Here is a 15,790-nt window from a genome sequence, read left to right as displayed (position 1 = left end):
TGGAGGGTGCAAATGACATCCAATATGGCGGAGATAAAACTAGTGTGTTTTGCTCATGCGCAAAAAAATGTTAAATTCAAAAAAGTGTTGTCTGCGGTTTATCAAGTCCTTTTGGATTTGTAATTCAATAAGTTGCAATAAGTATAGTGTGTTATCTTAGTATCAGAATATTCTTTATTGAGTCAGAGATGTTTCAGGAACAACTCGTAAGCTGCTGGATGTGAGGTGAACGTGAGGGAGGTATAGTCTCTTTATCTAATTATTTACTGGGTTGAAAATAAAATATTGCCATTTTGGTTCATTTAAAATAATAATAATAATAAAGCAATTCATTTTTTATCTAAAATTCTTTTTTAATCTCTTCCTCAGCCCACAACCTTTAAAACTTTATTGAGAATATATTCAGGAATAATATCTACTAACATTTCCATAGACTTTAATGAAGAATATGTACATGAATAAATACTATTAGGGATGTGTCACAGGGCTAATTATAGCCATAAACATCACCTTAACCCAATCCCTAAAATTAGACCTAACTCTAGCACTTTACCAAATCCTTAATCCTAGGCTTAACCCTAGCGCTAATAGACAATCCCAGTCCTAAAACTATTCTCAAATCCTAGTTCTAATCCCAATCTATAATCCTAGTCATTTTCCTAACCCCAATACATAATCATAGTCCTAATCCTAACTGCAATCCATTATCCTAATCTTAGCCCTAGCTCTTAACCCAATTGACAAACCTAGACCAAAACCTTAACATTAATCTCAATCCATAATCATAATCATAACCCTAAACCCAATCCATAATCCTAGGACTAACTCTATCCTCAATCCATAATCCTAGTACTAACACTAACACTATTTTATAATACTATCCTCAACCCCTATCCCTAGTCCTTATCCTAACCCAAATCCATAATCCAGTTCTAACATTAACACCATTTTATAATCATAGTTCTAAAACTATCCTCAATCTCTAATTGTAGTCCTAATTCTAACCCCAAACCATAATATTAGTTTTACCCCTTATACTAACTCTAATCTTTGTTATATCCCTACCACTAACCCAAATCTATAATCCTAATCATAACTCTAACCCCTATCCATAATCCTAGTTTTACCCTTATACTAACCCAAACCCTTGTTATATCCCTAACACTAACTCCAATCCATACTCCTAATCACAACCCTAACCCCAATCAATACTCCTAATCACAACCCTAACCCCAATCCATACTCCTAATCACAACCCTAACCCCAATCCATACTCCTAATCACAACCCTAACCACAATCCATACTCCTAATCACAACCCTAACCCCAATCCATACTCCTAATTGCAACCCTAACCCCAATCCATAATCCTAATCACAACCCTAACCCCAATCCATACTACTAATTGCAACCCTAACCCCAATCTATAATCCGAATCACAACCCTAACCCCTATCCATAATCCTAATCACAACCCTAACCCCAATCTATAATCCTAATCACAACCCTAACCCCTATCCATAATCCTAATCACAACCCTAACCCCAATCTATAATCCTAATCACAATCCTAATCACTATTCATAATCCTAATCACAACCCTAACCCCAATCTATATTTCCTAATAATAACCCTAACCCCTATCAATAATCCTAGTTTTACCCTTATACTAACCCTAACCCGTGTTATATCCCTAACACTAACCCCAAGCCATACTCCTAATCACAACCCTAACCCATATCTATAATCCTAATCATAACCCTAACCCCTATCCATAATCCTAATTACAACCCTAACCCCTATCCATAATCCTAATCACAACCCTAACCCCAATCTATAATTCTAATCATAACCCTAACTCCAATCTAAAATCCTAATCACAACCCTAACCCCTATCCATAATCCTAATCACAACCCTAACCCCAATCTACAATCCTAATCACAACCCTAAACCATATCCATAATCCTAATCACAACCCTAACACCAATCTATAATCCTAATCATAACCCTAACCCCTATCAATAATCCTAATCACAACCCTAACCCCTATACATAATCCTAATCATAACCCTAACCCCTATCCATAATCCTAATCACAATGCTAACCCCTATCAATAATCCTAATCACAACCCTAACCCCTATCCATAATCCTAATCACAACCCTAACCCCTATCCATAATCCTAATCACAACCCTAACCCCTATCCATAATCCTTATCATAACCCTAACCCCTATCCATAATCCTAATAATAACCCTAACCCCAATCCATAATCCTAGCCTTACCCTGATACTAACCCTATTCCTTGTTATATCCCTAACACTAAACCAAATACCTAATTCTACAACTAGCACCAATTCCTAATCCTAGTCCTATAACTAACACTAATCTCAATCCCTAATCCTCGTTCTAACCCTAATACTAACCCTAATTCCTAATCCTAGTCCTTATGATAATGATAATCCCAAAACTAATCCTAGTCCCTAACCCTAGTTCTAATCCTAATCCAAATTCTAATTCTAGTTTTAACCCGTACATTAACCACAAACACTAATCGTAGTTTAAAGGGACACTGAACACAAATTTTTTCTTTCCTGATTCAGATAGAGCAGCAATTTTAAGCAACTTTCTAATTTACTCCTATTATCAATTTTTCTTCATTCTCTTGATATCTTTATTTGAAAAAGTAGGAATCTAATCTTTTTTTTGGTTCAGCACTCTCGACAGCACTTTTTTATTGGTGGATGAATTTATCCACCAATCAGCAAGAACAACCCAGGTTGTTTACCAAAAATGGTCCGGCATCTAAATTTACATTCTTGCATTTTAAATAAAGATACCAAGAGAACCAAGAAAATTTGATAATAGGAGTAAATTAGAAAGTTGCTTAAAATGTCATGCTGTATCTGAATCACAAAAGAAAAAATGTGGGTTCAGTGTCCCTTTAAGACCTAACACTAACTCCAATCCTATACCTAGTAAAAAAAACCTCATCAGATTCTCCCAGTTATCGTGGCATAATACAACATAATTTGAAGGTCAAGTGCACAGCAGAAATGTCAGCATTTGCTGCCCCAGCTCAGATGGAAACAGAACTGTTATGACTAACAGAAAATAGAAAAGCGAGATAGCTCTTCGCTTCGCTTAGCAGCAAAACACCTTGTCAGATTGACTCTATTTAAGGAAAGCAGCCGGAACCATTTTTAGTGGCTGAGATGATATGTTTGTGAGAAAAACTCAGCTCCAGCCAAATGTATGAGAAAGTCTTATTTGTGCTGTAAATAAATAGTTTGGATGTTAAAAAATAAACTCTATATTAGTCAGTTTCACAAATTTACTGAAATTCCTATTTAATCTCTTTATCATCCTAAAACCTAAGAATTGTGTTGTAACAACTTCAGATGACACATTCCTATATGGAATGTGTCAAAGCCCTCTCTGGAATTAAAATGGCTAAATAATTTGTAGCCCTAAACTATATTTAGACTCAATCATTAGTCCTAGCCCTAACACTAACTATTCATATTTATATAATGCTTAAAATGCTTACTAGTTTATATACATTTTAGAGTCACTATTTGCTAAACTTTAATATACATGTTTACGTTATTTTTAAGAACATCAATGTCTTTAGCTATACTCCTTATAAATGAAAATAGAACAATAGAAGGATCATATATCTGTATTTATTAATTTATTTAGAGCCAGATTACAAGTGGAGCACTTTTTAATGCTCCAACTTGAGTGCTTACTCTGCTAGAAGTAATCTTTTTGTGCGCGTGGGTAGAACTTGATTTACAAGTTGAAAGTTAAAAGTTTTTGCTCTCGCGCTAACCTTAAGACCGTTGCTTCATAACTGCTGTTTCCGGCAAGCCTGAAGGGTCGCGTGGAAACAGGGGCATCAAGCTCCATTCCGAGCTTGATAATTCAGCCCCTATATGTGTGTACATATGAATTTATGTGTTTGTCTGTAAATACACATAGAACTGCTATATATATACACACACATCAAAGGCAAATAATCTGCACTTGCTGGATTTATAAGTGGAAAAAACTTCCTTATTTATTACGTGACGTTTTTGGGGCATTCACCCCTTTATCAGGGTCTTTTTTTTGTTGAAGCAGATAACGTGGGTTGCTGGAGCTGAAGGCATGATTAATTTGTGAGTGAAGTTACACCGGCAGCCAGGTCGCCCCCTAAAGACGTCACTCACTGGGGAGTATTGGGTTTGTGTTGCGGCTCGGTTCCGATGCACAACAGAGTTCTTAAGGCATGGTGGGGGGGGGGGGGGGCATGATGTAATACCAACATATTGATGGAGACAAAGTTTACATGTTATGAGAACATATTGTCTTGAGAAAGAAACGTTGACACTTGATCTATTTTTATAGTGAATTGGAAATAAATATTGATTCATTTTTAAATCCTGTGAGTGCCCTTCTATAAGAAGATTTATATATTTTGCACTTGAGGAATGTACCTGGGTTTTGATTACACCTAATTGGCTGGAGTGCTGGCTATATATATATATATATATATATATATATATAAATATAAATATATATAAAAATCAACTTTAAGTAAATTCGCCCTCCTGAGGTTAACCACCCGGATGTTCTGTGTAGAAAATATAAGTTCACCAAAAAACAGAGACAAACCATCACCTAGATTTAGAGTTTTGCGTTAGAAGGGGTGCGTTAGCTACGCGTGTCTTTTTCCCCCCGCACCTTTTAAACAACGCTGGTATAGAGAGTTCTCTGAAGAGCTGCGTTAGGCTCCAAAAAGGGAGCGTACAGGCATATTTACCGCCACTTCAACCCTCAATACCAGCGTTGCTTACGGATGCGGCCAGCTTCAAAAATGTGCTCGTGCACGATTCCCCCATAGGAAACAAGGGGGCAGTTTGAGCTGAAAAAAAACCTAACACCTGCAAAAAAGCAGTGTTCAGCTCCTAACGCAGCCCCATTGTTTCCTATGGGGAAACACTTCCTAAGTCTGCACCTAACACCCTAACATGAACCCTGAGTCTAAACACCCTAACCTTACACTTATTAACCCCTTATCTGCCGCCCCAGCTATCGCTGACCCCTGCATATTATTTTTAACCCCTAATCTGCCGCTCCGTACACCGCCGCAACCTACATTATCCCTATGTACCCTTAATCTGCTGCCCCTAACATCGCTGACCCCTATATTATATGTATTAACCCCTAATCTGCCCCCCCCCCAACGTCGCCGTTACCTACCTACACTTATTAACCCCTAATCTCCCGACCGGACCTCGCCGCCACTATAATAAATGTATTAACCCCTAAACCGCCTCACTCCGCCTCAAAAACCCTATAATAAATAGTATTAACCCCTAACCTGCCCTCCCTAACATCGCTGACACCTAACATCAAGTATTAACCCCTAATCTGCCGACCGGACCTCACCGCTACTATAATAAATGTATTAACCCCTAAAGCTAAGTCTAACCCTAAAACTAACACCTCCCTAAGTTAAATATAATTTAAATCTAACGAAATAAAATAAATCTTATTAAATAAATTAATCCTATTTAAAGCTAAATACTTACCTGTAAAATAACCCTAATATAGCTACAATATAAATAATAATTATATTGTAGCTATTTTAGCATTTATATTTATTTTACAGGCAACTTTGTATTTATTTTAACCAGTTACATTAGCTATTAAATAGTTAATAACTATTTAATAGCTACCTAGTTAAAATAAGTACAAAATTACCTGTAAAATAAATCCTAACCTAAGTTACAATAAAACCTAACACTACACTATCAATACATTTATTAAATAAACTACCTACAATTATCTACAATTAAATCAACTAAACTAAATTACAAAAAAAAACAAACACTAAATTACAAAAAATAAAAAAAGATTACAAGAATTTTAAACTAATTACACCTACTCTAAGCCCCCTTTTGCGGGGCATGCCCCAAAGAAAACAGCTCTTTTGCATTTAAATAAACATACAATACCCCCCTCCAACATTACAACCCACCACCCACATACCCCTAATCTAACCCAAACCCCCCTTAAAAAACCTAACACTAAGCCCCTGAAGATCTCCCTACCTTATCTTCACCACGCCGGGTATCACCGATCTGCCTCCCGCTGTGGTTTTCCTGATGAGGGGGATGACAGTAAGGGCTTGGTCGGCCGATCGAAGTTGTCTGGCAGGGGTGTAGAAGGTAACGCGGTGGTTCAAGTATTCGGGACCGATGTTGTGGAGGGCCTTGAATGCGTGAGTGAGAAGCTTGAAGGTTATTCTTTTGTTGATGGGGAGCCAGTGCAGGTCCCACAGGTATTTGGTAATGTGGCATTGACGAGGGATGTCAAGGATTAGTCTGGCCGAGGAGTTCTGGATGCGCTGTAGTCTCTTTTGGAGCTTGATGGTGGTGCTGGCGAAAAGTGCTTTACCATAGTCCACATAGTTACAGTCTTCCTGGTCTCGGTTGGGATCCATTTGAAGATCTTTTGCAGCAGGTGAAGTGTGTGGAAGCATGCAGAAAAGACGGCGTTGATTTGCCGGTCCATGGAGAGCGATGAGTCCAGGATGACGCCTACATTTTGTGCATGGTCGGTGGGGGTTGGAGGGTGTCCGAGCGCTGTGGGCCACCAGGAGTTATTCCAAGTGGATGTGGTGGCACCGAGGAGGAGGACTTCAAAAAAAATGCATTCAGCTTTAGGCAGTTGTAGCTCATCCAGGTGGCGACTGCTGTCAGCCCTTCATGGACATTTCTCTTGGCGGTGGTGGGGTCACTGGTGAGTGAGATGATCAGCTAGGTGTCGTCGGCGTAGGAGACGATGTTGAGGTTGTCTCGTCGGGCGATGGCGGCGAGAGGGGCCATGTAGATGTTGAATAGGGTGGGGCTCAGCGAAGAGCCTTGGGGTACACCGCAGCTGATTTCTGTGGGCTTGGAGGTGAAGAGAGGGAGTCTAACTTTCTGGGTTCTGCCAGTGAGGAAGGAGGTGATCCATTCCAGGGCTTTGACGCATATGCCTGCATTGTGTAGTCGGTCGGTTGCGGAGGGTGAGGTGGGAGACAGTGTCGAATGCTGCTGAGAGGTCTAGGATAATGAGGGCGGTAGTCTCTCCTCGGTCAAGTAGGGCGATGATGTCGTCTGTGGTGGCGAGGAGGGTGATCTCGGTACTGTGGTTGCTCCTGAAACCAGATTGGGAGGGGTCCAGGGTGTGGTTGGCTTTGATGTAGTCAACGAGTTGTGCGTTGATGGACTTTGATGAATTTGGCCGCAAAGGGGAGCAAAGAGATTGGGTGGTAGTTCTTCGGATCATTGGGGTCAGCCGTGGTTTTTTTCAGTAGGGGTTTTAATTCTGCGTGCTTCCAATCATCCGGGAAGGTGCCGGTTTCTATGGAGCAGTTGATGGTGCTGAAGAGCTTGGGGACGATGGTGTCACCTGCTTTGTTGAAAATGTGATGCAGGCATGGGTCCGAGGGTGCTCCGGAGTGGATCGATCTCATGATTCTGATGGTGTCCTCTGTGGTGAGGGGGCTCCAGATGATCAGTGGGGGGTAGGCGGTGGTGTATTTGGGTGAGGTATCGGTGGGAGTTAGTGGGTAGGCAGTAGTGGGTGAGTTCTGGGGTGCAAAGCTGTCATAGATGTCGACGATCTTGTGGTGGAAGTACATTGCGAGGTTATCGCAGAGGTCCTGGGAGGGCGGGATGTTGTTGGTGTCGCTGTTGGGATTGGAGAATTCCTTGATGACTGAGAATAGCTCCTTGCTGTTGTGGATGTTGGCATTGATTCTATCTTGGATGGCTGTCTTCTTGGTGGTTTTGATGAGGTGGTGGTGGGTAGTGATGGCTTTTTTGTAGGCTGTTTTATTTGAGGGGGTCTTGCTGGATCTCCAGGTCCTTTCCAATTGCCTGCAGTGGTGTTTGGAGTCCTGGAGGGCAGGGGTGAACCAACTAGCCTTGTTGGTGGGTTGGCGGTTGGACGCTTTCTTGAGAGGGGCGAGGGTGTTGGCACAGTCTGTGAGCCAGTGGTGGAGGTAGTTAGCATCTGTGGAGGTAGCTGGGGGGCACTTGTTCAGGGTGGAGTGCAGTTGGTCTTCGGTGATGTTGTTCCAGTTTCTGCAGGGTGGGTGGTGCTGCCGGAGGTGTGTGGTTAATTTTTTGAATGAAAAATGTATGCAATGGTGATCGGTCCAATGGAGTTCGGTGATGTGGTTGACTGAGATGTGGTTGCCTGCAGAGAAGATAGGGTCGAGTGTGTGTCTGGCTAAGTGGGTTGGGGAGTTGATGAGTTGCTTTAGTCCGATGGTTCCAAGGTTTTCTAAGAGGTTGGCAGTGTTGTGGTCATTGGGGCTGTCTAGGTGGAAGTTGAGGTCACCGAGGAGGACGTAGTCTGTTGAGGGGAGGGCGTGGGGTGCTATGAGGTCGGTGATGGAGTCACAGAAGGCAGGGCGAGGTCCGGGAGGTCTGTAGATGAGGGTGCCATGGAGGGTAGTGTTGGAACTGACCTGATCTTGAAGTGTAGGTGTTCCAAGCCTGGTGAGTGGTAGTCGGAGCTGCTTGTGACGTGGAGGGAGTGTTTGTGGACGATGGCGATGCCTCCTCCCGGTCGGTTGCTGCGGTCCTTGTGGGAGATCTTGTATCCGTCGGGGGGGGGGGGGGGCAATGGCAAAGTCAGGCATTGATGTGGGGTTCAGCCAGGTTTCAGTAAGGAAGGCAACATCTGGGGAGGTGGAGTTGAGAAGGTTCCAGATTTCGACAGCGTGCTTGCAGATGGAGCGGGTGTTGAGGAGGATGCAGTTGAGGTGGTTGCGGTTGTTTTTGCGTGAGGTGACTGGCAGGTTAGTGGTTCGGAGGAGAAGGCACGTGAGGTGATTGGCAGGTCAGTGGTTCGGAGGGAGGAGAAGGTGCAGTTGCGGCAGGTAAAGGGTTCTATGGTGTTCATCGGGGATGCGTGGTGGCAGGCAGATTATCTACCGGTGTTGAGATGGAAGAGGGTGCTGGCGTCGTAGTGGCGGTGGTTGTGGGAGCCAGGGTTAGTGGCGCTGGATGCGATCCAGGCACGGACGGGTGCAAACGGGCTTGCCTTTGGCGCGCCTTTGGTGTGCCAGCGCCGCACCCACCCAATGCGCGGACGCGCAGCAACCTCCATTAAATAGGTGTAGGTGCTGGGAGGTGGGAGGGCTGGGAGGCGGGGGGCAGGGCAGTGGCTGTAGAAAGAAAGTTAACAAAGGGAGTTATCTGTGCTGTGCTGGTAGGCGGGGAGGAGGGCAGTGGCTGTGGCATGGGAGAGACAAGCAGGAAGGAGAGCAGGCTAGAAGAAGCTGCAGTCTCAGAGTAAGGCAGCAGCAACCCTGGTAGTTGGACTGATTTATGTAAGAGTGCACCCTAGCTGCTGTTATATATATATATATATATATATATATATATATATATATATATATATATATATATAGATAGATAGATATACATACATAATTAGACATGTATGTGCATGTATTTATCAGTTAAAGCCCTTCGCAGTCCATTTTATTTTAACACCTGAGACATCACACCTTTAAGGCCCATATATATTTGTGCATTTTTTTTTATTTTATTTAATTATTTATTATCATTGTAAGTGTAATTTATAATGTATTTTTGATGTGTTTGTGACACTTTCATGTTTCACAAAAAAAATAGCAAAGCTCTGAGGACACCGTAATCATTCTAGCACAAATCACGTTTCCGCTCACGCATTCGCTTTACTTTACTAGTGATAAACCCAACACGCGCAAACAGCTACAATGCACCCCTTTTCGCTTTCGCATAACTTTTAACTCTCCACTTGTAATCTGGCCCTTAGTGTTTTGCTTATTTGATTAGTTGCATTAAACAAACACACACCGCATTGAGGATGGGGAATGACCTCATGCAAAACTTTCTGCCTTCCAGGAAGCTCACTCCCCACCACTGTACAATGCATGCTGGAAATTAGAGTCCAGAATTGCAGAACCACATTAATAATAAACTAGGCTACATTTAAGGGCATTTTAAAAAAAGGAAATTAAATTATCTTATTTTTTCTGAAGTTTGTACTCTAGATGGGGAGGAAAATTTGGGGGGGGGGCATAATCCCTAATACTACTCCTAACCCTTACACAAACCCCTATCCCTAAAACTAGTCCTAACCCTAACACAACCCCCTATCCCTAATCCTAGTCCTAACCCTAACACAAACCCATATCCTGAATCCTAGTCCTAACCCTAACACAAACCCCTATCTCTAATCCTAGTCCTAACCCTAACACAAACCCCAATCTCTAATCCTAGTCCTAACCCTAACACTATCCCTAGTCCTAACACAAACCCCTATCCCTAACCCTAGTCCTAACACAAACTCATATCCGTAATCCTAGTCCTAACCCTAACACAAACCCCTATCCCTAATCCAAACCCCTATCCCTTATCCTTGTCCTAACCCTAACACAAACCCCTATCCCTAATCCTAGTCCCAACCCTAACACAAACCCCTATCCCTAATCCAAACCCCTATCACTAATCCTAGTCCCAACCCTAACACAAACCCTAGATGCTAATTATAATCATAACTCTAAAACTAATCCTAATCACTAATTATTTTCTATCCTTTACACTAAACCCAATCTTTAATCCTATTCCAAACCATAAAAAACTAAAACCTAATACTACTCCTAACCCTTACACAAACCCTATCCCTAAACCTAGTCCTAACCCTAACACAACCCCCTATCCCTAATCCTAGTCCTAACCCTAACACAAACCCCTATCCCTAATCCTAGTCCTAACCCTAACACAAACCCCTATCCCTAATCCTAGTCCTAGTCCTAACACAAACCCATATCCCTAATCATAGTCCTAACTCTAACACAAACCCCCATCCCTAATCCTAGTCTTAACACAAACCCCTATCCCTAATCCTAGTCCTAACCCTAACACAAACCCCTATCCCTAATCCTAGCCCTAACCCTAACACAAACCCCTATCTCTAATCCTAGTCCTAACCCTAACACAAACCCCTATCCCTAATCCTAGTCCTAACACAAACCCCTATCCCTAATCCTAGTCCTAACCCTAACACAAATCCCTATCCCTAATCCTAGTCCTAACACAAACCTAGTCCTAACCCTAACACAAACCCCTATCCCTAATCCTAGTCCTAACCCTAACACAAACCCCTATCCCTAATCCTAGTCCTAACACAAACCCCTAATCCTAGTTCTAACCCTAACACAAACCCCTATCCCTAATCCTAGTCCTAACACAAACCCCTAATCCTAGTCCTAACCCTAACACAAACCCCTATCCCTAATCATAGTCCTAACCCTAACACAAACCCCTATCTCTAATCCTAGACCTAACCCTAACACAAACCCCTATCCCTAATCCTAGTCCTAACACAAACCCCTATCCCTAATCCTAGCCCTAACACAAACCACGTTTCCCTAATCCAAACACCTATCCTTTATCCTAGTCCTAACTCTAACACAAACCCCTATCCCTAATCCTAGTCCTAACACAAACCCCTATCCCTAATCCTAGCCCTAACACAAACCACGTTTCCCTAATCCAAACACCTATCCTTTATCCTAGTCCTAACTCTAACACAAACCCCTATCACTAATCCTAGTCCCAACCCTAACGCAAACCCCAGATGCTAATTATAGTCATAACTCTAATACTAATCCCAATCACTAATTCTTTTCTATCCTTTACACTAAACCCAATCTTTAATCCTATTCCTAACCATAAAACTAACCCAAATATCTAAACCGTGCTTGTAAACAATGAACATGACTGATTGTGATCACGTCAACATCAAAAACTGCTCATCAGCAGACGATAACATAACAATAATTACTCATTGGTTGTAACAATCTTTTACATATAGTGTTCAAGATACGTGCACGCGCCTGAGACTACCTCAGTATGCTCTCATGAAAAGGTGCTTAGTTTCAACACAGGGTACAAAGAGGATAATGTAAATTAGATTTTAAAAAAGTAAATTTTTCTTTTCCATTGTATGCTGTATCTAAACCAAGTTTAAAATAAGTGTAAGATAGGCCCTTAATAATGTACTCTCATACTATGGGGCATATTTATCAAGATCCGTACGGAGCTCGATGCCCTGTGTTCCTGGCGAGCCTTCAGGCTCACCGGAAACATAAGTTATGAAGCAGCGGTCTAAGGACCGCTGCTCCATAACCTGTCCGCCGTCTCTGAGGCCGCTGACAGACATTGCCAGAAATCAACCCGATTGAATATGATCGGGTTGATTGACACCCCCTGCCAGAACTGCTGGTGCAATGATAAATGTCACAAGCGTATGCTGTCAGCATTTATCCATGTGCAGCGGACATGATCCACAATATTGGATCATGTCCATTCGCATAATGGTAATTCGGCCCCTATGTGTAAGAATTACAAATTAATGTCATGTAATGCATGCAGTTTTACATGAGGAAGACTTCATTGCTGACATTTGTTTTCATTATAGGCAGAGGAACAACAATGTGATCACCATATTAGACTCACCTATATAGAGTGGAGAGTTACGTTTGCTGGCAAAATCATCAATATAAGAGATTCCAAACGGCTGAATGGGCACGCCACCTATTCCAAGCAGAATCTGCCCCATGAACAGTAGGGAAAGGACGTTGCTATCTTGTTTGTTGATGTTTGTCATACACTGTTCATCGCTGAGACTTATGGTTGGTCTTTTGGGCTGACAGATATCTGTAATATTGTTGGAAAAACCTGAAATAGTAAAGAAGAAAATTAAATACTACACAAAATGATCCCAATATTATGATATATTTTCTATTTAGTATGTTAGTAATGAATCATGTGTCAAAATAACCTTTACATGTTTTTACATTTAAGACACACCTGCATATAAGTAGTGATGTTGCGAAACTAAAAATTTGGGTTTGCGAACTGAGCACGTGAACTCCCGCAAAAGTTTGCGAACCGGCGAACCGGGTGAACCCCCATTGACTTCAATGGGCAGGCAAATTTTAAAACCCACAGGGACTCTTTCTGGGCAAAATAGTGATGGGAAAGTTGTTTCAAGGGGACTAACACCTGGACTGTAGCGTGCCGGAGGGGGATCCATGGCAAAACTCCCATGGAAAATTACATAGTTGAGTATGGTTTTAAGCCATAAAGGGCATAAATCACCTAACATTCCTAAATTGTTTGGAATAACGTGCTTTAAAACATAAGGTATGATGTTGTATCGATCAGGTAGTGTAAGGGTTACGCCCGCTTCACAGTGACAGACCAAACTCCCGCAGCGGGTACAACATCATCATCATCACACCATACGTCCATGTGTGTAATGCTGTCTGACTGAGACATATCCCAGTTATCTACATCCTCTGACAATAATGGTTGCGCATCACTCATTTCTTCCAACTGATGTGTAAATAACTCCTCTGACAGACCAAGTGAAGCGGCTGTGGTGCTAGTGTTGGTGGTGGCGGCAGGCGGGCGAGTGGTAACTTGAGAGGTGCTGCCCGAAGATAAGCTGGAGGTGGATGGTGCGTCAAGGTTCGGAGAGGAAGCTATAGAAGATTGGATGTCCTGTGTTAAAAAGTCAACTATGTCCTCAGAACTTTTCGAGTTCATGGTACATGGCCTCTGAACACTGGGCATTATTCTAGGGCCAAAGGGAATCACAGCACCACGACCACGATGGCACCTGCGGGGTGGCCTGCCTCTGCCTGTCATTTTTGTTTTAAATGTACACTTACACTACTATTAAACAAGATATGAGTGGTGGCACTGGGCAAGTGGGCACAGTATACGCTGTGAGCCTGACACAAAAAAGCAGACTGATGTTTCACAGTCCAAAAAGTTTTTATTTTTTTAAATGTACACTACTGTTACACCAGATATGAGTGGTGGCACTGGGCAAGTGGACACAGTATACGCTGTGAGCCTGGCACACACGCTGGCAGGCAAGCAGGCAACTGTAATTAGATTACACTAGCAGACTGATGTTTCACAGTCCAAAATTTTTTTTTTTTAAATTTACACTACTGTTACACCAGATATGAGTGGTGTCACTGGGCAAGTGGGCCTGGCACACATGCTGGCAGGCAGGCAACTGCAATTAGATTACACTAGCAGACGGATGTTTCACAGTCAAAAAAGTTTTTTTTTTTATAAATTTACACTACTTTTACACCAGATATGAGTGGTGGCACTGGGCAAGTTGGCCTGGCACACACGCTGGCAGGCAACTGCAATTAGATTACACTAGCAGATTGATGTTTCACAGCCAAAAAAGTTCTATAACAAGAGAACAGAAGTATCTTACAATTACAAGTTGTTTACTGCCCCTTTAAATCTCATATAAACTACTTTACAGCCGGGTCTTTTATACGTTTTTGGAATGTATGAAGAAAGAAGTGGTCAACACTCCAATACCTTGTTGTATATTGTTATGGTGCAAACTGAACTAAAAACAGCAAACACTTTATTATGACTAATCCATACCTCCCAAAATGTGTGGCTGGGTATCAATGATATATATATGGAGAGCACCTAAAGGCTAAAGTATAACAAATAAAATATGATTAAACAGTACAATATTTAATATAAGAGAATCATATAATAAAAACAGCATCATTGACAAATATAAAAAGGAATATGCGCATATGACAGTAAATGGATCCAAAAATGGAGCACTCATATTATCCAACGCGTTTCGGCCCCTGGTTGTGGGCCTTTTTTAAGAGGGCTCCAAACAAGAGTGTTTAAATAAAACACAGTAACCAATAACAAAGCTGGGTATCCGGGATTCAGGAATTTGGAGGATGGGGATGTGTTGGGAGGAATGGGATCATGGGTGTTCAGTGGGCTGGGTTGTAGATGTGTCTGGCTGACCAGTGGGTGTGTCAGGGTGTTCTGTGGGTGGGGCTAAGTGAAATTCTGAAAATAGGGACACGATTGGCCTACCAGGATACCAGGAGATTTCCCAGTGGTCTGCAGCAGCTGAGGCTGGAAAGCTACAATTTAATGGGGTAATGCTTATATAACTACAATCTAGCACTTGTTTAACACAAATTAATATAATATAATTCTGAAAAAAATATTGGAGGGAGGAGTATACCAGTAATCCCCTTTGAGAAAAATGGAAAGTGCACATTCTAATGATTTAACGGAAAATAGGGCTGGTCTTCATATTTTCCAGGGCTGCTTTGTATTCCCAGTCTAGCCTTGGCCATGTCATGGTGTAATAAGCTAAGGGATGTAGGTGGAAGAAAGATACTGAGTTCAAAATCACTCAGAGACTGCTTTGCGCTTGTTGTTTTGATCAATAACTTGCTTTTAACACAGGAATAACAAAGCGCAATCTGAAACGCAAGTGAGGTGCTCTTGTGGTTGAGAGCTGTGTGTGACCCCTGTATCAGATGTAAATTCCACAATTAAAACTAAAAGTTACAATTTTCTTTAAATAGAATCAATAAAGTATCATCTATTATGGGGGGCTGTTCTGTAAATTTCACCAGAGGGGAGGGCACCGCCTAAGACTTTGAAAACCCCTGATTTAAATCAAGCACCAGCAGATAACGTTTTTATAACATCAACTACAATAGTTGACTAAGACAAACCTCCATAAGCATAACATTTTTTCATCTGTAATTAGTAATACATCCTAATGTTCTCACAAAAATAACATGATGTTGAATACCAATTTAAAATATCAAGGATGAGATTTTATTAAAGGGACAGGAAACCCCAAAATGTTCTTCTCTGATTT

The 15,790-nt window shown here is 41.8% G+C and overlaps 1 protein-coding gene across 6 annotated transcripts in view; it reads right to left on the bottom strand.

Annotated features, from left to right (window-relative positions):
• The window catches only part of SLCO2B1 (solute carrier organic anion transporter family member 2B1), a 490,516-nt gene that overhangs the window by 186,130 nt on the left and 288,596 nt on the right, over nucleotides 1–15,790 (bottom strand). For all 6 annotated transcript variants that reach the window (XM_053708763.1, XM_053708761.1, XM_053708765.1 and 3 more), the window contains one exon: nucleotides 12,556–12,777. In XM_053708763.1, coding sequence (XP_053564738.1) covers nucleotides 12,556–12,777 — 222 coding nt within the window. The remainder of the gene's footprint in view (nucleotides 1–12,555; nucleotides 12,778–15,790) is intronic.

Source organism: Bombina bombina, chromosome 3, assembly GCF_027579735.1.
Source record: "Bombina bombina isolate aBomBom1 chromosome 3, aBomBom1.pri, whole genome shotgun sequence".
Taxonomy (NCBI): Eukaryota; Metazoa; Chordata; class Amphibia; order Anura; family Bombinatoridae; genus Bombina; species Bombina bombina.
This window is presented reverse-complemented; position numbering and strand designations above follow the sequence as displayed.